The sequence below is a fragment of the Phragmites australis genome, chromosome 1 (genome assembly GCF_958298935.1).
Source record: "Phragmites australis chromosome 1, lpPhrAust1.1, whole genome shotgun sequence".
Classification (NCBI taxonomy): domain Eukaryota; kingdom Viridiplantae; phylum Streptophyta; class Magnoliopsida; order Poales; family Poaceae; genus Phragmites; species Phragmites australis.
The window spans coordinates 48,938,750-48,960,093 of NC_084921.1; the positions used below are offsets into that span (position 1 = coordinate 48,938,750).

The 21,344-nt window shown below is 44.0% G+C and overlaps 3 protein-coding genes and 1 non-coding gene across 6 annotated transcripts; 1 reads left to right on the top strand and 3 right to left on the bottom strand.

The window, feature by feature from the left end:
- The first annotated feature begins 3,474 nt into the window (after positions 1-3,474).
- LOC133924395 (protein HESO1-like) lies at positions 3,475-10,680 on the top strand. 2 transcript variants are annotated; one of them, XM_062369914.1, is made up of 9 exons: positions 3,475-3,677; positions 5,323-5,482; positions 6,314-6,475; positions 6,722-6,900; positions 6,984-7,079; positions 7,177-7,246; positions 7,326-7,456; positions 9,120-9,227; positions 9,317-10,680. In XM_062369914.1, the coding sequence occupies exons 2-9, from the start codon at positions 5,332-5,334 to the stop codon at positions 10,355-10,357; spliced, it is 1,938 nt and encodes a 645-aa protein (XP_062225898.1). In that variant the 5' UTR covers positions 3,475-3,677; positions 5,323-5,331; the 3' UTR covers positions 10,358-10,680. The 2 variants fall into 2 exon arrangements, with proteins under 2 accessions (XP_062225898.1, XP_062225889.1); XM_062369905.1 differs by having other exon boundaries at positions 3,476-3,694.
- Positions 10,681-10,832: 152 nt separating this feature from the next.
- On the bottom strand, positions 10,833-11,927 carry LOC133924406 (uncharacterized). The gene is made up of 3 exons (XM_062369926.1): positions 11,764-11,927; positions 11,152-11,314; positions 10,833-11,074 (listed from the first exon to the last, which is right to left on the bottom strand). Exons 2-3 carry the CDS (start codon positions 11,311-11,313, stop codon positions 11,027-11,029), a joined length of 210 nt encoding a protein of 69 aa, XP_062225910.1. The 5' UTR covers position 11,314; positions 11,764-11,927; the 3' UTR covers positions 10,833-11,026.
- A 1,747-nt stretch (positions 11,928-13,674) lies between these two features.
- Positions 13,675-13,831, bottom strand: LOC133891199 (U1 spliceosomal RNA). The gene has a single exon (XR_009904155.1). It is a non-coding gene; the product is annotated as a U1 spliceosomal RNA (small nuclear RNA).
- A 520-nt stretch (positions 13,832-14,351) lies between these two features.
- On the bottom strand, positions 14,352-20,262 carry LOC133924416 (probable methyltransferase PMT11). Of its 2 annotated transcripts, none has more exons than XM_062369943.1 (9): positions 19,425-20,262; positions 18,857-19,006; positions 18,500-18,770; positions 18,070-18,180; positions 17,073-17,232; positions 16,466-16,723; positions 15,597-15,739; positions 15,070-15,147; positions 14,352-14,819 (listed from the first exon to the last, which is right to left on the bottom strand). In XM_062369943.1, the coding sequence occupies exons 1-9, from the start codon at positions 20,139-20,141 to the stop codon at positions 14,722-14,724; spliced, it is 1,986 nt and encodes a 661-aa protein (XP_062225927.1). In that variant the 5' UTR covers positions 20,142-20,262; the 3' UTR covers positions 14,352-14,721. The 2 variants fall into 2 exon arrangements, with proteins under 2 accessions (XP_062225927.1, XP_062225921.1); XM_062369937.1 differs by having other exon boundaries at positions 15,617-15,739; positions 19,425-20,261.
- Between the last annotated feature and the right edge of the window lie 1,082 nt (positions 20,263-21,344).

A 21,344-nucleotide genomic window follows, 5' to 3' on the forward strand; every position in this document is an offset into this window, starting at 1 on the left:
AAAAAATTACAAGGCCCGCAAAGATTTCAGCACCGGGCGACAGAAAGTCACGTGGCACCAATGCTGTGATTCGGCCTCGAAGAAAAAGGGCCCCATCCGCAGTCTCTGGGTCATCGCCTGCCGATGGGCTCGGGGGCTGCTGTCGATGATATGGGAACCGGGGGTTCCCGAGTCCCGAGGCCAGGACAGCGCAGTGCCACATGGCGCCATCCCTCGGGGACCATCTCCCCGAGGGCCCGAGAAAAGCCAAGTCCAGGAGGGGGTGCTCGGGGCCGAGAACAATTGGTCCCCGAGTACCCAGAGTTCCCCGAGGACCCGAGAAGAGCCAGATCCGGGAGGGGTTACTCAGGGCCAAGAACAATTGGTCCCTGAATACCCAGAGTTCCCCGAGGACCCGAGAAGGGCCAGGCCAGGAGGGGATGCTCGGGGCTAGGAACAGTTGGTCCCTGAGTACCCAGAGTTCCCCGAGGACCTGAGAAGCCCCTTGCCGGTGGACCCCGCAAGGGCTCCATGATGAGGTGTCGATCGGTGGGAGGCTCGATGCTGCATTTAAGGGGGAGCGTGGCTGGTCACATCCAACCACTCCCCCCCACGCATGTCGTACTGAGTACGTCAGTCCCTACCGCCGCCTAGCAGGGAGGCGTGGGCACAATTAATATGACGAGTCCCATTGAATGTCCTTCGCGGGGCCCAAGGAGAAAGATGGCTTAAAGATATCGTCGATGGGCTCGAGGTGTATCACCTATCGCCCTGCTGCGTCAGAACGTGTCAGACCCACTCTGACCAGACGGGCATGAGAGGATACTCAGTGGCTGGCCGGTGGCCCCCCTGCACCTGCTAAAGTTGGGGCATAAAGACCGACGGGGCCGTCCAAGGGACGTATTTTCAACCCTTGTAACTTCAAACTGTAGACCCATGATGATTGTTTTTCATTTATGGTTTATGGAAACTTGTGCCTCCGTTCTGGGCACACCCCGGAGGGCCTCCCACGGTAGATAAAAGGGGGGAGCACTTCATAGAAAGACAAGTTCAGAAACACCTTCACTGGAGTTAGAGACTTCAAGCTGAGGCGAACAAACCAACAAGAGAACAAAAAACCTTATAACACAGAGATCCAGAGAAAGGCATTCCAAGAGCTGCATTTACTCCTACTAGCTGACGATCATTCGTCCCGCCTATGTCCCATACACTCGCATTAACTCCACGTACGAGGTAGATCCAGAATCAGCCCCCCAGCCGAATCTCAAAGGGGGTCCCTCAGGATCCCCGCTTACGGTGTTCGTCCAACGACAAAGGCTTTAGTAGGCGTTTATGCCGCTCGGCCAGACAGGAGGTTTCTGGAGACAAGGCAACATGGACAGCGTGTATGTCGTTGCCTGGAGATCAGAGGAGCTGGGAGCGTGCTGGTTCTGTTGGGGAAAACTATAGAATCTATTTATATGATTTAGGGAAAATTATGTACGTGCTATTGAGACTTCTCCTGATTTGTTCATGTGGCGTCCAAAATAAAGTATTTGTATATGGGCCATTGAAAACATTTAGGCAGCTTGGTTCGATGGCGGTGATGGTGCAATGTGTACTTCTCAGAAGCGACGGTCAGTTTGGTTCGTGTGTTGAGGTGCAACGTAGGAGCAAGGCTTCGTCGGCTGAGTTGAGAGTGGAGGTGGCGTGGGAGCAGGGTTCCGCCGACCGTTTAGAGTTGAGATACAGTGTGGGAGCAGGGCTCCGCCAACTGAGTTTAGTTGGTAGTGCGTGAGTTGAGTTGGGTTGGACTTCGTCGTCTGTCTAGCGGTAGTGCGTGAGTTGAGTTGAGTTGAACTTCGCCGTCTGTCCGGCTACGTCTTTTTGAGTTTGACGTCGTTCTGCCGATCAGAGTTCATATTTTGTTAGGGTCCCTGTCGGTGTTGAATCGCATTTGTATACTTTGTCTAAACTAAGTCTATTTTCTTCTCTATCAATATAATAGACGGTTCTCTTACATGTTCCTTTAAAAAAAAACACCGAGGTAGATGACGTGTGCCATTTTTTACTCGTTGGGGAAACAACGTCAAAAGGTAGCTTTGAAATGACACACAATATTTATGTTTTTTCTTTCACTTTTCGGCTGCATCTATCTCCGAAATTTTAATCATTAAGTATCTCTAAAAGGTATATGCACAAAAGAAGTTATTGTTTCTTATCTAATACAATATCATTGCGGTAAAATATGCATACATGATTCGATTTTAGAGATCCTTCACATCCTTCACGGCAAAAATCTGCATACCTGATTCAATTTCATGGATCCTTCACATCCTTCGACGCACAGGCTATTCGAAGGGCTCATTAGGAGGGCAAGTATAAGTTTTTGCTTGGCTCTTGGTGCAGAGCAAAAATCTAACATCGGACAAGCTCATCGTGCGGAACTGGCCGTGCAACCCGATCTGCCCTCTATGTACTCAAGAACAAGAAACTAAAACACACGTCTGTCTCCATTGCAGTTTCGCATCTGGAGTATGGGAGAAGATAGACAACAACGTGGTACCCATACCTGCAGATGACTGCGGACGGGCTGCAGTGACAAAACTTCATGATGAAGGAAGCTGATGAAAATTCAACTCTAAAAAGTCTTTAAAGTAGACCGTGCAGTAGGGACGCCGTAAAAAAACACCTGCAGATGACTAGTCTATAGCACAATGGTGGCAGGCATTCCTGCTGCACCTCACAACCAAGGAGAAGAGAAATGCAACCGGAGGACCGTTGAAGAAAAGGCGCAGCAACCAAGTCAAGTCTTCCAATCAATCAAGAGGAGATCGTGCTGAGAAACACATGTGGGAGCCCATAGTTTCCTTTGTTATTCCCATGAGTAATACAGAGGCGTGTATTATGTAACATACTCTTGTAAAACTCGACTTACCTCCTCTACTTAAAAATGAAACATCAGTGCTACTATCAATCCTCCCTCCCGAGATTTATCCTAGTCTGCCTATACCTCTTGCAGTCTATTTTTTTTTTTACAAATCATAAATACCGAATCAAAATTCTGACACCTATGATGATTCTAAGTTATATTTTATATATCTATTTTTTTTTTACCAAATCGGATTTTGACACCTTGCATGTGTGAAGAACACTCATAGCACAGGCCTGCACCACCTAAGACTATCTCTAAGTGAGTCTTTTCGCGGATGAGAATCCATTCGCGAAGATATTTTTGTTTCCTTTAACGTTCTGACGATTTTTTTCACAGTTTTCGTCACAAAAGAATTTCTAAGACTATTTTTTTTGTGAGATTTTTTTTTTACGAATCTCTTTAAAAGGAAGTTGTTAAAGATAAAAAAAATAAAAAGAACGGGAATGAAAAGAAGAATTAAAATAAAATAAATATGATTTGGGATGGTTAAAGCGAATGCCCGAATCCGATCTGGTCTTTCCGTTTGGGTCTGGAGTGACCTGGCGCGCACCGCTTCGGCTTTCCGAGAGCAACACTAACATCCCGACGTGGCCGCTACTAAATCTGGCATGACCTCCTTCCTCCTCCTCGGACAAGTCGTCCCCCCGCATCCTCTTCCTCCTCCCATCCCGTCTCCACGACGCGAGCTCGGCGCACGGGGAGGTCAACGCCGCCGCCGCCGCCACGTAGCGGGCGCCGACTCGTCCCCTCTCAAACTCCCAGATCCACCTGCTACTTTTGCAAGGTGAACAAATCCGCAAGGTAGGTCGCGCCATCCGCTCCGCTCCGCACTAGTTCGAGAGTTCCAGCAATCAGTTTGGAACACTGGGTTTCTCGAATGGTTGGTGCCGTTGATCATCTAGTTAAGGTGTACCCACTGCCTGATTTTTCCGATTGAGCAAAATACTAGCATGCTACGGGGGGTTGGTTATACTGTTGGAGGGGATATGGTTGCCACTTACTGGCCACTGCGCCGTTAGATTGTTAGTGATGTGATGTTCTCGATTCGTACATTAGCTGAATACAACTACTTGTGATACTATGCGTGGCGCATTGGCAAAGTTGCACAAAGGGTGCTTTTGCGGGGATGCCAATATGCTGTTTGTCAGTTATGTTCAGAAATTTTGTGAGAAGCACGCCTATTGCCAGCCAAAATACTTAGAGCACTAGAAGAAGGCGGTAAGTTGATGCGGATTGGGTGTGCTGCCATTCATAATCTCATACATGTAGTTTCCTGTCACATTGTTGCTGCTCACCAGCAGTGGCGGAGCCATAAAATTTTGACAGCCTGGGCAAACTTTACCGGGACCAAACATTAACTGGCCCAACTTCGATTTTTCCCGAGCTGAAGCTACCAAAGTCCAGTTAGACAATAGTCTATTCTCCTCTGCCTGTATGCATGCTAGTGTTAGATCAGGGGCTTGCCTTTTTATGTTAGCCGTGTGGGCCTGTTGCATGCAGGATCGAAACGGAGACGTCATGGCTCATACGCGGGTTGTTGTGAACTTGTTATAACTTAGTCTCACGGTAGATGGACAGTTGTGATCTGGTTATAACTCGGGTCCACAGTAGATGGACAGTCAGATATTTTTTCTGTAATTAACATGAGAATTTTTTTATAATCTATAATTCGCATAGATATAGATAGATAGATACATATATAGATTTCGGACTCATGCATTTCAATCACAATAACATTAACCTGTTCCCGAAACACGCCGTCCAAACTTGAAATCATGCTGAACAAATACTAAATCAATCCATCCTCTTAAAAAGAAAAAAAATCGGTTCCAGGCACATGCCAGCGTTCGAATGCGCAGGGCACCAAAGATCCTGTAGGCACTGGAGCAGTGAAGGTGACATGCATGGTCTCCCTCAGATTCCAGTTCCTGCATCACTGCATGCACGGCGCACTTTGAGGAGGGACGAGGCAAAAGGCGCGCATCCTCATGTCATAACTCGACAAGCTCACAGACAAAAATCGCAGTCATGGGAAGCAAGTGTGTGGCACGTAGCAATGCTACACTAACGCTGCTATTAGTAGAAGTACTATCTGGAGCCGGGAGCCCAAGCAGCTACCTAGGGTCGCCGGGCCCTGGCTCCGCCTCTGGTCACTGGTGTTTGTGAATGAAAAGAGGCTTAGACATGCGCAGAAGTGTTCCTTGAAGTGGGTGAGGAGGCTTACTGCATGTGTTACTTAATCTTCTGTGTTAAGTGTTGCGGTGCTGCTTTAGACTTGCAGTCTTCTCACTGTGCAAGTTTTAAATTTTTGGTTTCTGTCTCGGTGTCTCCCAATAACATCTTCTTTTGGGAATCTGGTACAGTGGTAGCCACACGATTTCAATTTTCTTTCCTTGTTTGGTCACATATGCATTACTTGTTGGCTGCAGGATTTCAACATGATTGATTTTGTCCATGACTATGTTGTGCTGGAGAAGTGTGTTAAAGACATTCTTACACTAATCAAACCGGCAGAGGATGATCGAAAAAAACGACTGTCTGCAATTCTGGAGCTGGAAAATTGCATGAATTTTGTTCAGTCACTGAGAGGTAACTTACTTACTCCTTTCGTTACTACATAAGCCTTCTTGATTATCCGCAAACTGTCACTTGTGATCCTATTTTGATTAAGGTGCAACGATGTATTTTTTTACATTGGAGCTTGGGCAGACGTGTCAGCAGTATTGAAGATAAATGTTTTCCCCTTTCTGTGCATGTTGTATCGTGGACTTTCAATGTAGATTACTGAAAGATATGCATAGTGGAGCATATTTCCAAAATGTTAATCACAACTTCCGTTGTATTCCTTCCGGATTATTTAACGACACAATAAATAGTAAAATCTACATGTGCTAAGCACTGGTCAAGCAAAGTTCAGACTGCACTGCATCTGAAGATTTTGAACAATAGTTTTATGAAAAGATGACTACATGAGGATTGATAAGCTTGTTAAATTCACAATTCTAAAAGGATAGGTTTGGTTGTATGAAAACATGGTGAGCAATGGTCTTCCCACTGTGAGTACTGTAGATGAAAGGCAATGCCATCTCATTGACAAGTCCTCGAGGCTGCCATTATGCAACCAGTGATCTATGTCAGGATTAGGTAACAGTTTGTTTTGTCACGCTACTGCTACATAATAATTGCCTAGTACTCAGCAACATGGCAACGGTACAAGGTATCTGTGTTGCTAGAATGGAGCTGCTCAAACAGCACATGATGGACTTGGTAAAATGAGAAGTTTCTTTTCTTTGCGTATTATGCTTAACCAACACATCATTATTTGAGAATTTTTTTTAAATGACAAAGGAAAAGTTAGATACATTTATAATGATAAAGTTTTTATGTCCCATTAACGGAATTTTCAAATTTCCTTTACAGGTGTTGCTGTCAAACCTTTTGGATCCTTTGTATCAGATCTTTACTCAAAATCAGGTGATTTAGATCTGTCAGTTCAGCTCTGGAATGACTCAAACGTACCTACAAACAAGAAAAAGAAGCAGAATGTCTTGAAGGAAGTGAGGAGAGCTTTGCTAACTAGAGGTAATCTTTTTTAGATCGCTTCCACAATAGATAATTATGTGTGCTTACTGCACATTCAGTACATCCATGAAATAGCTTTAAGCAGAATGATATATTTGTGCTATCATATAATTTGAGGTAAAAGAATGATAATTTTGTTCTATGATTACTTGATTCATTATGATAGATACCTATCATTGTGTGTCTCTATAATCTTTACAGAACTGTATAATTTGCACTTGGTTTTATTGCTTTTACTGTATTCAGGTGTTGCTGGATATATGCAGTTCATTCCTCATGCAAGAGTTCCAGTTCTTCAGTATGTGAGCAACCGCTTTGGCATTTCATGTGATATATCAGTTGACAACTATGCTGGTCGAATTAAATCCAAAATCTTCTATTGGGTGAATACTTTAGATGAGCGCTTTGGTGATATGGTCTTACTGGTACGATCTAGTTAACTAGTAGTTTTATTGCTGCCACAGTTTTTGTTGGTAAGCTGAATGCTCAGCATCACCTTTCCTTGCAGATCAAGGAATGGGCAAAAGCTCAAAATATTAATGATCCAAAATCTGGGTCCCTCAACTCCTATTCACTTTGCCTACTTGTCCTCTTTCACTTCCAGGTATTATTTCTTCAGAAGCTCTCTAGTTGCTCTTTACTTATTTATTGTTTCACTAAATTTCTTGCTAATTCATACTTCCTTACCTTGCATCTTCTAGACTTCCGTGCCACCAATTGTACCACCTCTGAAGGAGATTTATGAAGGGAACATTGCAGAAGATATTACAGGTTAAATGAAATTAGCTTGTATTTTATTGTTATCTAGCATTTAAGTGCCTAGTCATTTACTCGTCGCATTCACATGCAGAAGTGGCACTTTATAATGAGGAACAGCTTGATGAGGTTTGTGCTGCAAATATAGCAAGATTTCGACTCCAGAACAAGGGACAAAGAAATGAAAGTTCTCTTTGTCATCTCCTTGCAACCTTTTTTCACAAGGTACTGAACCTTGGGACCCCACTATGCTGACTAAGTCAGCATTTTGTGACTATCTAAATTGCAGGTGCTACCTTCTGCTGTTCACATCTTGGTAAAATATGCTATTCATGTTTCTTGATGTTTTTCCTTTTATTTCTTATAGGGCCATCGACTTGTCTGTTACTTTCTAGTCCATGTTTGGTTCATTTTAAGCTTTTCATCATAGTTGGCTCGGCTCGGCTCAGTTCGGCTCGGTTTGCGAACCGAGCTAAAATGATGGCTCGGCTCGGCTCGGCTGCTGGCTCGAGCCGGCTCGCGAGCCTGCCAGACCATCAGGCATCAGTGCAGGCCAGAAGCTCGAAAGCACCTCACACGCAAACAGGAAACACACGACGACAACAACTACTAGATTTTTTTATATACATATATGCATGTCATAAAACACAGTTCAGGCTCACACTATGTAGCCTCAAACTTGCTGCGGCTTTGCAGTCTTCATCACCACGCCTAGCTATATGCCTATATAGCTCTGCACTGCATCCATCACGAGGCCTAGCTATGAATAAGCGGGGCAACAAATCAATGGAGCAAAAATATTCACACACGCACTGTCTACAAATAAACGGACTGATGCTGGAGTGCTGAACTACTGAGCCGGGCATGCTAAGGGTCCATGGCTCGGTTTGGTTCATGAGCTAGCTCGGCTTGGCTCGGTTCACAAAGCGAGCCATCGGTGTGGCTCGGGCTCGGCTCGTTTGGGTAACGAACCGAGCCAAGCCTCCACGAGCCCAAGCTAGTTCGTGAGCCGCGAGCTTTTTGTCCAGTCCTATAGTTACCTTAACATAAGGGTTGAATATCTGGCTTCTCTTGGGGGTGGGCTGGTTAGCACTCCTATACAGAGAGAATCTGAACCCAAAACAATGCAGGAGGGGAAGAAGCTCATGTGGTATAATTGGTTGAATTGTCGGAACATCTTTGATCCTACTTGGGCTTTGTTTGGCATTCCAGTGGTCATTGTCCGTTTCACTGTACTTTATTTTTCTTTAATCCTTGTGAACTTGTACACTTGTGACTTGGCTTCTTTAGAAGTCGGGCATTAACGCGATACCTTGTTTCCGAAATAAAATCAACTAATTGATAACATATCTTCTAGAGTTATAAATGTTTTACTAGAATTGGTTAGATTCCCCTTGAGTAGATTCTGCAGCATAGCATAGTGCAACACTGCAACAGCCAAGGGCAAGCTGCCTCATTAGCTCCCTGGGGTTATTGGGTTATTACAAGTCCACACTAAGCCAAGTATGCCATGGATCTTCTCTTTTGGCAAATAGTTTTTTACCTTTGCCAAATGAGTTTAATCCCATGTCACAATATTAGTTCATTTCGATAGGTTGATATTGTCAGCAAAAAATATGTTTAGTATTTAACTCCCAATGACCATTAGTACTACATCTGCCCGACAGAATTTGGTATGATTTATTGGCTACCAAAGGTTTATAAGTGTTTTCATGTCAAAAGGCATTGCAACATTTATTCTTTTTTAACCCAAGAGAAATAAGTTCAGCTGATTATTATATTAAGTGTTCTCATGTCAAAAGGCTTTGCAACATTTATTCCTTTTTAACCCAAGAGAAATAAGTTTAGCTGATTATTATATTTTGACTGATGCCTATATTGTTCACAGTTTATTCATATCAGTGCCTTTCCGGATGATGTCATATCTACTTACACGGGCCAGTTTGAGCGAACCCAGGACAACCCAAGTCGGATGACCAAATCTTACAATCTGTTTGTAAGACTGCCTATGCATTTAGTGGTTATTGCTTATCTTAATCTTAGCCGATGTGCTTACAGCCCATCTGTTTGCCATCTTTTGTTTAGGTTGAAGATCCAATTGAGAGACCTGATAATGCTGCTAGAGCTGTTAGTATGAAAGGTCTTAACCAAATTGCTTGTGCATTCAATGATGCTTATCGCAAGTTTGACTCTCTTGAGCATATCGACCGGAATGAATTACTGGCGCTGTTGTGTACTCCTGGTGTTGGCTCAAAACTTGGTGGGAGAGTCATAGCTAACTCTTACACAACTACTCCACAAAAGAGTCATCAGCTAACTAGGTCTATCGGACGTGGGGAACGTGATCAACGTCTCCAGGAAGCCAGAGGGTCTACTGGAAGCAGACAAGTTAATAAAAATCCTCAGGCGAATACTACAGTGCACCAAACAGCGGTGCAACACCAGAATCGTAACTGTCCACAGGGTTATACTACAGTACGACAAACAGCAGGATCATCCCAGAATACTACAGTGCACCATAAAAAACCTCAGCCGAATACTACAGTACACCAAACAGCAGTGCAAAGCCAGAATCGTAACTGTCCACAGGGTTATACTACAGTACGACAAACAGCAGGATCATCCCAGAATACTACAGTGCACCATAAAAAACCTCAGCCGAATACTACAGTACACCAAACAGCAGTGCAAAGCCAGAATCGTAACTGTCCACAGGTTTATACTACAGTACGACAAACAGCAGGATCATCCCAGAATCGCCATCATCCACAGGCATATATTGCAGGGAATCAAACAGCACCATACCTAAATTATTATCATCCACAGGTGTATCCTGCTTTGCTTCAAACAGCAGGACCATACCAGAATCATGATCAACAGGTTTATACTACAGAGTTCCAAACAGCAGGGCCATACCAGAACCATAACCAACAGGTTTATACTTCAGGGTTCCAAGCAGCAGGACCGTTTCAGAATCAGCAGCGGAGAAAGGAGTACATGTCGAATCGTCGGACTAATAGGCGTGCTGCTACAGCAAGCTACGAGCCTGTTCGTGGACAGTTCTACAACGGATCGACATGGGACTCACGATCTCAAGCCTCAAACAGTGCAGCTTCGCAAAGATAGCCGCCAACACCGACAGCTGACCAGTACAGAGACGCAAGAGGATAGTAACAAATAATCTTCTGATTTTGCATGACAATGTCCATCGATTTATGTTATCTTCAGCTTTTGCGTGACAACGGGCATCAATTTAAGATATCAAACATAGTTTTTTTCAGCCAACTCTTGTATAAGCCTTATGTTTTGTAGATCGGGGATTCGAGGTATCTAAAACTTGTATTGCCGGACAGCTCTCTGTCTCTGCTATCTTACTGTAAATTGCTGTTACCAGCAGTCAGTTTACAATTGCTAGTAGATGCAAGTTATTTTATTGTTGTAAGGTGCAATTTCATGACTCAGGTTCATTATAGAGCCTTCTCGGAAATTGGTTCCCCACAGATCTTATATAAGTTTTAGTAAAACACTTGGTCATTTATAATTGTTGCTCCAAGGCGTGCAGAAACGTTTTCATCATGCAAACTGCAATAGTGCATAGTCCACGAAGCAAATTAAACCACATCAGAAGCTGGACATGCAAAGAAACACGGTTCAGATGCACAGAGCAGTTTTACAAATTACAACCGCGTCACACCCGCGATACCAGGTACTGATACACGACGAACAACATACGAGGATGCCATGTCACAGGCCATCGAAGACGGCACGAAACTGGACTGACCGACTAGGCCCCCTTCATTCCTTCCTTCCGATGCCATGGGACATGTTGTAGACTCCTCTTCCCTGCTCATCAAACACGCCCGTACGCATCAAACAGAAAGCCAGCGCTCGTGTTCTTGTAGCGTGACGGATTCACTTACGATGAGGAACAAGCTGGAGGCGGCCAGCGCGAGAGGGATGCCAACGGACGTGATCGCGTCGTACCGCGCCTTCAAGTAGGTGTGCTTGTGGACGCTCTGGAAGTATCTCTGCACCTCGAGAAGTTTCTCCCTCGGCCGGAACGGTGGCTCCAGCTCCGGCATCCTGCAGCCGAAGGGAACTTTGGTGTGTCAGAGCCCTTTCTAATTTAAATTTTTACGGAAAGTAATATTTTGAGAAGTGATTATATGGTTGAAAGTAATTCTCTAAGTAATTCGCTACAACAGAGGAAGTGATTCTGTATGAGAAAGTGAATCAGGAAAAACTACTCCTCGGTTTCTAATTTATTTCAGAGAATAACTTTTACGAATTTTCCTCAAAAAACTAAAAACTGAAAGTTGCTGTTTGACAGAACTCTTTCTAATTTTAACCGGAAAACTGCTCTCTATCAAACAAACCTTTTGTATCCTTCGTGGGAAAACAGATTGCTAAGGGAAACTGGCCAAGAAGATGGCAAGATAGTATGGTATTCTTCGTGGGAAAACTAATCATACCGTTGCATTCTGATATGTTTGGTTCTCGTCGGTAAATAAAGCACGAGTGGAAGTGTGTACCTGGAAAGTTGTGAGATGATCGCTATGTACCGGTACGTGAGAAGAGCTCCAAGGTTATCCGAAGGAGGCTGCAGCAAAGCTAGGCTAAGCTCGCCTCTAGGATAAGCTGCTGGACGGGAGAATATTTTCCGGGGCACGAGTGTTTTCAACTGGAAGCTCCCAGAAGCAAGCCGAAGGATCCAGGATAGGGACGTAAATACAAATTTAGATTTGCATCGCAGCCGTCAACCATGGAATCTGTTGTTGGCAGCCCAGAATGTTCTGCAGACAACCGGAACGAACATTCCACTCTACGCTGCTCATGTTCTGCATGCCGAGGCTTCAGGGGACGCGACCGGACCTTTGCAGAATCGTTCGTGCAGAGGCGCGCCTCACTTCTGGCCAGTGTGAGATCCAGAATAAAAATGATTGAATATCTCATTTATTAGATTAGAGTTTAAGATGTCTTATTTTTTAAGTTAGAGATGTTTATGAATCTAATATATATGATAGATCATTGAAAAATAAAAATTATCAGATATCATATACACTCTAGCCTTAAACGTGAGTCCACCCTTGCTTTCGCCCGCTTTCCCGAGTTCAATGGATAAAAAAGAGACAATAACAGTTGTGTGCCCATGGCTCCATGCGATACAGAGGTAGAGATAGCAATTGGATCCGTAGGTTCGGGTATCCACAGGTTCTGCACTCGATGGACCCAAATTAGGGTCTAGATTTTCATCCGTGGGTTTGACGGGCCAGGTCCCCGAAATAGGTCAGGTCAAGGCTAGGTTTTCACTCTCACCCGCAGGTGCCCAAGGGTCACCGAAATCATTCACACACAAAGGCTCAGCCCAACTCAAGCAGTCAAGCCAATCCAACTCACTCGGATCATCAAACGCACACCCAACGCCCCCTATGTGGTACTACGGTTTGCCTACCTCCCCATCCCGCTCGGCCACCTTGCCCTCCCCTCAGCCTCCCCACCGGTCGCTGCCACTTCGCCGCTCAGCCTCCCTGATGCCCCACCCAGCCTCCCTGCTACCCCCTCGGCTTCCCCACCAGCACTAAATTGCCTGGCCTCATGACGCCCCCACCGAGCCTCCTTGCTGCCCTCTCAACCTCCCTGCTGCCACTCTACCGACCGTCAATGGTCATAGATCTGGCCTCCCCAGTCCCCGCCATGACGCCGCCTTGCTTGGCCACCCTGTCGCCCCCTCGGCCTCCCCGCCACCACTTTGCCGCCTGGCCTTCTAGCCACCCGATGGTTGCAGATCCGGTCTCTCCGCCATGGCGCCGCCTCACCCAGCCACCCTACCGCACTCTCGGTCACCCGGCCCGACCCGGCCTCACCATAGATCCAGCCTCCCCACGAACATCCTCCGTGCTCCTTGGGGGTCAGCAGGGGTGGATCCGCGGCTTCCACGCTCGAGCTCATCGGATTTGGCCGGTGCTCAGCGGCACATCGGTTTTGGCTAGTTGCGTTATCTCTAATGCTGCTCGGCGAGGTGGAAGTGAGGGAGGGGAAGGGAGAGAGAGACAACAAAGAGGGAGAGAGAGAGAGAACAGAGAGAAACCCAACAGGCACCTGAAAACCGGTGGGTGCGGGTTCGGGTGTCAGCTTTTACCTGTTTTTCACTTCAGGCACGGGTTGGGTTGCGACTGGTGAGTTTCGGATCGAGCGTGGTTTTGCTCCACCCAACTCTGACATGTTGCCATCCCTATGCAGAGGTGGTGACTGCAGAGGCAGTACCGCTCTTCCCGGGTCACATAGTTGTCTTCAGTGCCGTGATGCTACTCGGGAGCTTGCGCTAACATTGTATCAAACCCCATCCATCGCTAGATTAATGAATGAATTCTAAAAGAAGGACACAAGCCAATAGAAAAACACAACAAATACAATCAAAATTTAAATTTAATCTGATTATTTGGTATAGGCCACGCAAACGCTACCTCTCTTTTACAAATTATGACATCCACTCTCCCACTTGGAAACATAATAGGCTAGAGCTCCTCCTAAGTGTAATGGAGGCTGCTAACCTAGGCCATGAGCCTTCTTATCACCCATTGACCCCGGCCAGGTAAGTATGGTTAAAGGCTGCACATGGTGTTTACTTTGTATCCTTAGTACCTCTGACCCCCAACTGTAGAGGATCGATGCGGGACTAAACCTATGTTTCTCCTCGGCCTTCCCAGCCTCCACATACTGTTTAGCGTGCAGCAACGCGGATCCAAAACGACTTCGAGTCGGTTAAGCTCTATAATTGTTCGGCCTGTTGGATTGTCGGCAAGCCCATGGCCTGCAGAAACCTTCGTAAACCAATCCAACAAATTTATTGTACTAAAAACAGAAGAGAAAATTATAACATCCCATGTTCATTGCTTTCCTCTGCATCATTCCAACTTTGTCAGGTATCTCCGAAGAGAAGTTAATTGCTTCCTGCTAAGACGAAGTTCGATGCTTAGCCGATTCTGAATCTGAAGTCTCTCAGATGTGGTACACAAATCGAGATCATGAGCTGAGATGGAAAAGATCAGCGAGACCAAGTCAATGGCTCCTTTTATCAGATCTAGAGAGAGAGAGAGAGAGAGAGAGAGAGAGAGAGAGAGAGAGGCCCCTCTTTTTCTTCCGGAAAAACAATTCTCCTTTCCAACGTTAGATGTTACAACAAAAATATGCCATGCGTCAGAACTACACGTCATCATTGTACAAACGAATGATCAATCAAATTGCGTAGTTACAAATTTTGACCTTTACCTATCCTATCTAAGGAACAAATGTCAGTCTCGATAGCAGCTCTTGTAGTCAGCTCCAAAGGTGCCGGAACATTAATCCACATGTCACCGCAGCCCTGCTCCGCAGTTCCAAAGGTTAACGCGCCATAGGCTTGTCACACATCAAAACCTTCCGACTAGCGTATGGGCCTTCGGAAGTGTCCCGTATAGTAGCACGCCACCCCATGGCGTTTGTTACTTCTTTTATCTCCTGTATAACTTCTTTCCGATCACGAATATAAGCCCTGCCACCTGGTCTGAGTATGCGATCCATCTCCAGCAAGATGCTTGAGATGTTACACCTAGGAATCGAAGAGAACGTGGTTAGATGCTGATTGGGTATCTGATGTAACAGTGGACTGGTAGAACGAGGCAGCTTCATAAGTACTCATATTCCGGAGCTATCTTTACAAATTTAGTTAACAAGGTTTAAGATCATGAATGTTGTTAACGCACATGTTTCTTTTCAGTTTCGTCGTCGAGTCAGATGAAGCAAACAGATACAAAATGAATTTCATTATCAATCGAAATAATTAAATAGAGTACTCCTACCTTTTCTGCTCATTTGAGAAAAGACTGAATGCATGCAGTAGATCATACGTCCTTGGGTATGTATCAAATGGTTCACACCTGCCCATACAGAAGGTAAAAACACTAACATGAGTCAACTCAGGGCAGAACTTCCAATGTTATTAGCTATGAGATTCAACTCAGGGCAGAATTTTCAATGTTATTAGCTTATTAACATCAAGCATCCAGCTATTGCCACTTAGTAAGAAACGCTTATATCCAAAAAAGAAGAAGCATCTTTTTAGGAGAACAGTAAGGGAGGACCCTACTGACTACTAAAAATAAGAAGCTTGGTAACAATTATAATCAGACACGCAGGCTCAAATTAATCTATGGACCTCCCATTCTGACAAACTAGAATTCACAAGGCTCTGGGAAAACAAGGGGCGATAAGGAAAAGATGCAAGTGATCACTGTGCTCTATCTAGTACATTATAGATTGCAGTATAATACAGTTTCAAATAAACAATTCTGAATCAAGTTGAAATTGAAACGATATTTGATCATACCAGAATATACAAATGCATACCAGTCATGAGCCACTCCAAGAAGCCCCCGGTCATAAATTACAGGAAGCGTATTAGGTTCACTAACAGAAACAACATTCATCACCCAACAATCAAGTTTATGGTTGATCAATGCAGCTGCAAACCTACATATAAAATGGCAAGCAAAATAAGAATGGGAGTAATAAAAAAGATCACAATACATAACCACAGAAGTGAGTCCATTTCCTAATTATTTTGTCTGTAAAGGAATAGCTTAGCCAAACCACCAAATGACATAGAAACACATAATGAATATACAAGGAAACAGAAAGAGTTTAACTACAATAACTTCTCTTATTATACCCGTACAACAGTTCGACGTCAAGAGGTTCAGTTGGAATTATGCAGGTGATAACAGTAACTCAAGTGCATATAACACAACACTTTAAATTCTAAGATTGAATGTTTCACTCAGAGATGTCCTTGTTCAGATAATCTTTTTTATTTTCCAGTTATTCGTTAAAAATGCCTGTGGTTTTTGAGGAAAAATAACCAAATAAAGCTGCTCAGTTGCGTATTTCAGCAATTATTCTTTACGGCCTGTTTGGCAGCTCCAGCTCCGAGATCCATGCTGCATCTGGAGTTTGTATAATAAAATAAAGTGGTTTAAACTTTTATTTTTAGTTCAAAATAAAAACCAAATTGCTCAACTAAATACCCTCAATCCACACACAGCTCCAGATCCAAGATTCCTTGAAGTTAGGCTTGACCAGCTCCAAGAAATCTTGGATCTACAGCTGTGCCAAACAGGGCCTTAATTACATACTGCACAGATCAAAGTCATGCAAACCAAAGCAATTAGAAGGAAGAGCTTTGAACAGAAAAAATACCCTCCAAATCCAGCCCTCATGTCCATTACATTCCGGAATTTGAACTTCCTCCACTTAAAAACTCGAATATAACCTTCAACTATGTCATCCCAAAATTTTGTTTCTGCTTTGAAAAGCTCATTCTTTGACGAGTATGCATCCATTTGAACACCTTGAAGCCTCTTTGGCGGCTCCATTAGGCGTGCAGGCCATCGGATGGGAGTTAGTCCTTCACCATTTTCAGGAAGCCGACTGATACATGCTTTCAGATTAACATACCTGAGTCAAAAGAGAATGTAAAAAGTAGTCACAAAAGGTTCTGCAGCAAAGATATGTATAAGGATAACTGCAACTGTGAGTCTGTGACAACAAATATGCTGATGGAATAAGTCCATACTTCAAGGGTTGTATAGTTGTTGCTAGTTTGCACCATGCTACTAGATCTGGTACTAAAATAAACATAAATCTCATTCAAATAAAACTCAGTAGCAGTAAGAAAGGCTGGAGCCAGCTTACAAAAGAAGACGCTAAATTGAGACTTCACTAATCAATCAATCAATAATAATAATAGTATCCCCTAAAAAAACCAATAATAATAATAATAGGCCAAAATGAGATAGAAAAGTACCAGACATCATCTGGATTATCTTTAGCATCACAAAATGGAGGTTTGGCTGCTGGATCACGGTTCATGTAGCATGAGTTATTTAAAGGTTTCCTCCACATAGCAATATATCCCTCTTTCTTCACAAGCTCCCAACAAAGTCGGGCAGTGAGGTCCTCCATCTCTACACATAATTTTGTCTATAAGCAATAGTTTCAGGATAGACTAAAGAAAACCCACATGCCATTAAAAGTAAGCCTATCAAACCGATAAAGCAAGAAATTTAGAGAAGTAAACTTATCATTGTGTAGATATTAGATTCCTATTAGATAAAATAATGAGCATTTGCAGTTTTATGCATCCAGGTTTTCTAAACCCTTTACATGAAAGGATGCCTCAGTCATGATGTCAATTTAATCAGGTAGCTTATTCATTTCAAATAGTTCTGCGTGGTTATCTCACTAACTCCCCTCCACTTGCAAATTGCTTTGGCAGGTCCCTACTCTTCTTTGCCAAAGCAATTTGAAAGTTGAGGGGTTTGGGTGAGACAACCGCGCAAGTTTAGGGGCCAACGGTGCAATTTACTCTAAAATATTATGAAACCATTTTTGAAGTTTGCATTCTGTTCACGGGCTAGTGGATAGTCACAGGCTCACAGCAATGCATCATGCTAATACATGTATCATGTATTTAACTTAACTTATGTGGGTCCACCTAAGTAGGTAGTGGAAGGACGAATTCAGATTAAAGCATATTCAGTGCAATAAATGAGGTAAGGAGTTTCGTATGAAGCCATGAATGCTACATATATTTACAGAAAGACTGACTAATCCACATGAACAAACACAAAATACGCATTTTCACCAGCTGTAAGCTATTATGCTGGATATTCAGGAATAGGAGTGGTTTTCCTTGTGGTAAATCTTAAAATTCGTACTATAAGAACAACTGCTAAATTCAAACGAGTAGCATATTGTCACCCTAACGAAAAGAAAAACTACCATGCAATAAGTAGAAATACCTTTCCATGCCTCTTGTTGGGCCTCTTCATGCTTATAAACAGGTTGGGCTGCCCAAGCAAAGTAACCACCAGCTCTAAGCAGTCTATTAACCTCCAGGAGCAGGATTCCGTCTTCAAATAAACAAATATGGTAAAAAAAAATTAAGGCAAACTCGGAAAATGTATAAATAGGAGGCAAATTTATCCTTGGGATCAAGCTTAACATTAACAAACGTTTTTGTATTATTTGACAAAGTATAATTTCCTTTGAAAATATCGAAATAAATTCAATGTTTAACAATCATGAAAAAAAACTTGGAAAATGGGTCAGAGGAGAGATAAGTAAGCATTCAGCCTTATTGCGTAAATACATGATGAAAGGTGATGCAATAGAAAAGGAGTGCATTGCTAATAAAAAATAATTTTATATCGTGATCAGAGCAGAGCTCACCATCACGAGTCCAATTTATTCGGCAGCGGGAACAATGGATAATATCAAACGATTGGCTGGGATATAATAGTCGGTGTGTTGCAAATGCTGCTACCATTGCAGGCACACCACGCTCAAGAGCAAACTGTATCTGATTTTCATGAACATCTTTTGGAGCTATGGACAATGTCAAGACGTCACGTGAAAGTAAATATGCACCAAAACTTGCTACTCCACAGCCAACATCCAGGACAACTCTAGTATGAGATCCAAATGCAACATCTGGTACCATCTGGATGAACAGAGAGAAACAGGTTCACTACTTAGTCAGAGTCATGATTAAATTTTACGCAATTTAAACAATACTCGGCACCAAACCTGGGAAATCTGGTCCAGGTATTGATTTGCTCCATGAATGAATTGAGTTCCTCCACCAGGAAATCTGAATTTATCTTTAACCTTGGTAATCCAATTCTGCCCTCCTTTGTCATCAACCAATCGTGTGTGAGGCACATTGCTAAACCACACCTGCAGTGAATCAAATTGCATTTTAAAAGATCCTTTAACTTGGAAAAAAGGAACTTTCTGCAAAATAAGCCAAGCAGTTCAGTTTGATACTTAAACACACACCAAATACTGCTTAAATCATGTCCCAGTTCATTTCAACTATCATTTCAGGCTGCTGACAGAATCAGCAGTTAACCCCGGTCATAATAAGTAAAACAAAACAAAACCAGTGTGAAATCAGGTAACTGTGGCAAAACCATAAAATTCGATACAAACACATGTTCCATGACCATCAAGACCAAAGGTTCATCATCCATATTCGCCTAGATTGCAGATGCGGGTTAGACTTACTGATTTAGTACTCTAGTAGCATAATACACTGAAAAACCAGAGCATACAGGTTGCTATTAGAAAGGCAAAAGTGAACACCAATGCTCACCTCGTCTCTGCTCCGAGGCCAGGGGATGGGCGCCTTGTACCCCTTGGGCGCCGGCACGAGGCAGCTGAGAGCATTGTCCTTGGTAGGGCAGTGCCGCTCGAACCGCTCGCCGCGCTCCGTCGAGGGCAGCCGCTTGATCTCCTCCTCGTTGTCGAGGCAGGGTATGTACTCCCTGATGCTCTCGGGGCAGACGAGGAACATCCCAACCCGAGCCCTGCCCCTGGTCCCGCCGCCGGCGCCCGCGTTGCCCGGCTCCTGCGGTGCGGCTTCGCCGGTGGCCAGATAGGTGTCGTTGGCGCCGGTGCTGCCGATGTCGAAGTCGTCCCGCATCTCGCCGTCCTCGCCAACGATGCCAAGGCGCGTGGGCAGGGGCGGGAGGAGGAGGGGAGGCGGCGGCGTGGGCGTGGGCGGCGGCGGCGGTACTGAAGGCGGGGGCGGGGCATTGGCAGTAGGAGAAGCAGGCGGAACGGTGGCGGTGGCGGTTGTGGGGATCAGGGATGGGTCGAAGGAGAGATTGGAGTTGGGGGAGAGGGCGACGGAAGGTGAGCGGGAAGACGCGGGGGCGGTGGTGGATGAGAAGAAGATGAGGCGCGGGGAGGCGTCGGGCCAGTGGTAGCCGACGAGGAAGGCGACGGCGACGGCGAACGCGAGCACGGCGACGCGGAGTCGGTGCGGGCCGCGGAGCAGGTCGGTGCCGTGCGCGGCCAGGGACTTCATGGCTGGGCCCTCGTGCCTCGGAGAGCGGTCGGCGCGGTGCCTTGCGTCTGCGTCGCCCCGGGACGATGCGGAAGCGATGGGATCGCGGACGGAGAGTGAAGAGTGAACTGGGCCACTGCAACTTTATTATTTTTTTCCTATACTTCTGTTATTCTTTCGGGTGGATCCCAGTTGTCCGTGGCGCTTCGGATTTTGTGTTTGGGGTACAGCACACGCGTGGAATTTTTAGACTTGAACCTGTTAAAACATATTCTATAAATAAACGCTATGATAATTAGCGTCGTAGTAACCGATACCAATACCATCTATTAACGGTGGCGCGATCCACGAGCTAGCTCCTACTACTATAGCTACTGTAGTAATAGACTAAGTATGTATATATAGATATACGTGTATATATATAGGTATATATGTATATGTACATATACATGTATATATACATATGTAATTTTCTTTTTTTGGATATTTAGAAAAATGTCAAAATGAATATTAGTTACATTAATAAATCAGTTGAAAAAATCTAAAATGCAAAGAAAAATATCTAAAACTCAAAAAAATATGAAAAAAAAATTTTAGGTTAGTATTACTTTCAACTACATGTTAAAATTATGTGCATATATAAAAGTATTATTGTTTTCTTTATAATTAATTGAATATGTTTAATATTAATAATTTTATAAATAAATATTGAAATCTACAAAATTTATGAACCTAATTTTTTAATCTTCTTTTATCGTGTTCTATACAATAAAATAAAAATGAGCGTGATATAGATACGTCAATCAGACTAAGTATATTCTAGAGTATATGATCGTCTGGAGAATGGGCGACGCTTGAATTTCTTTTTTTAGAGGAGCGACGAGCGAGGCTTGAATCTGGGCTCGTGGAACTCGTGATTCCTGAACTGGCCGCCCCACTAGCCCAGCATACGGTAACAGGCATTTTGTTCCCAGATTCGTTGCTGTGCAGTTAGGCCTACATCAAAGGCCCATTGTGTATTTGGACACTGCTAAACTTACGTCTGTTGTTGAGCATAGTTAGATCACATTTGCAACAACAAAAGCATCTAGTCTGGACTGGCCTTGAGGCGCGCCTCTGATTGTGATTGTACTGCATTCTGATAGTCCATGAACTTTCTACCTTTTATTTTTTGAACTCCGTGAACTCCTAGCTGATATACAAAATCGTTCGCGAACTTGGGAC

What these genes read in the sequence shown, in the direction of transcription:
- LOC133924406 (XM_062369926.1), bottom strand. Translation starts at nt 11,313, where the DNA reads ATGCCGGAGCTGGAGCCACCGTTCCGGCCGAGGGAGAAACTTCTCGAG. An exon ending in CCTCCAGCTTGTTCCTCATC is followed by an intron (nt 11,075 to 11,151) that starts GTAAGTGAATCC and finishes TTTGATGAGCAG; the next exon opens with GGAAGAGGAGTCTACAACAT.
- LOC133924416 (XM_062369937.1), bottom strand. Translation starts at nt 20,141, where the DNA reads ATGAAGTCCCTGGCCGCGCACGGCACCGACCTGCTCCGCGGCCCGCAC. An exon ending in GATAATCCAGATGATGTCTG is followed by an intron (nt 16,724 to 17,072) that starts GTACTTTTCTAT and finishes CTTTTGACTCAG; the next exon opens with GTATGTTAATCTGAAAGCAT. An exon ending in ATGAGGGCTGGATTTGGAGG is followed by an intron (nt 15,740 to 16,465) that starts GTATTTTTTCTG and finishes TTTTATATGTAG; the next exon opens with GTTTGCAGCTGCATTGATCA.
- LOC133924395 (XM_062369914.1), top strand. Translation starts at nt 5,332, where the DNA reads ATGATTGATTTTGTCCATGACTATGTTGTGCTGGAGAAGTGTGTTAAA. An exon ending in TTGGTGATATGGTCTTACTG is followed by an intron (nt 6,901 to 6,983) that starts GTACGATCTAGT and finishes CTTTCCTTGCAG; the next exon opens with ATCAAGGAATGGGCAAAAGC. An exon ending in CATTGCAGAAGATATTACAG is followed by an intron (nt 7,247 to 7,325) that starts GTTAAATGAAAT and finishes ATTCACATGCAG; the next exon opens with AAGTGGCACTTTATAATGAG.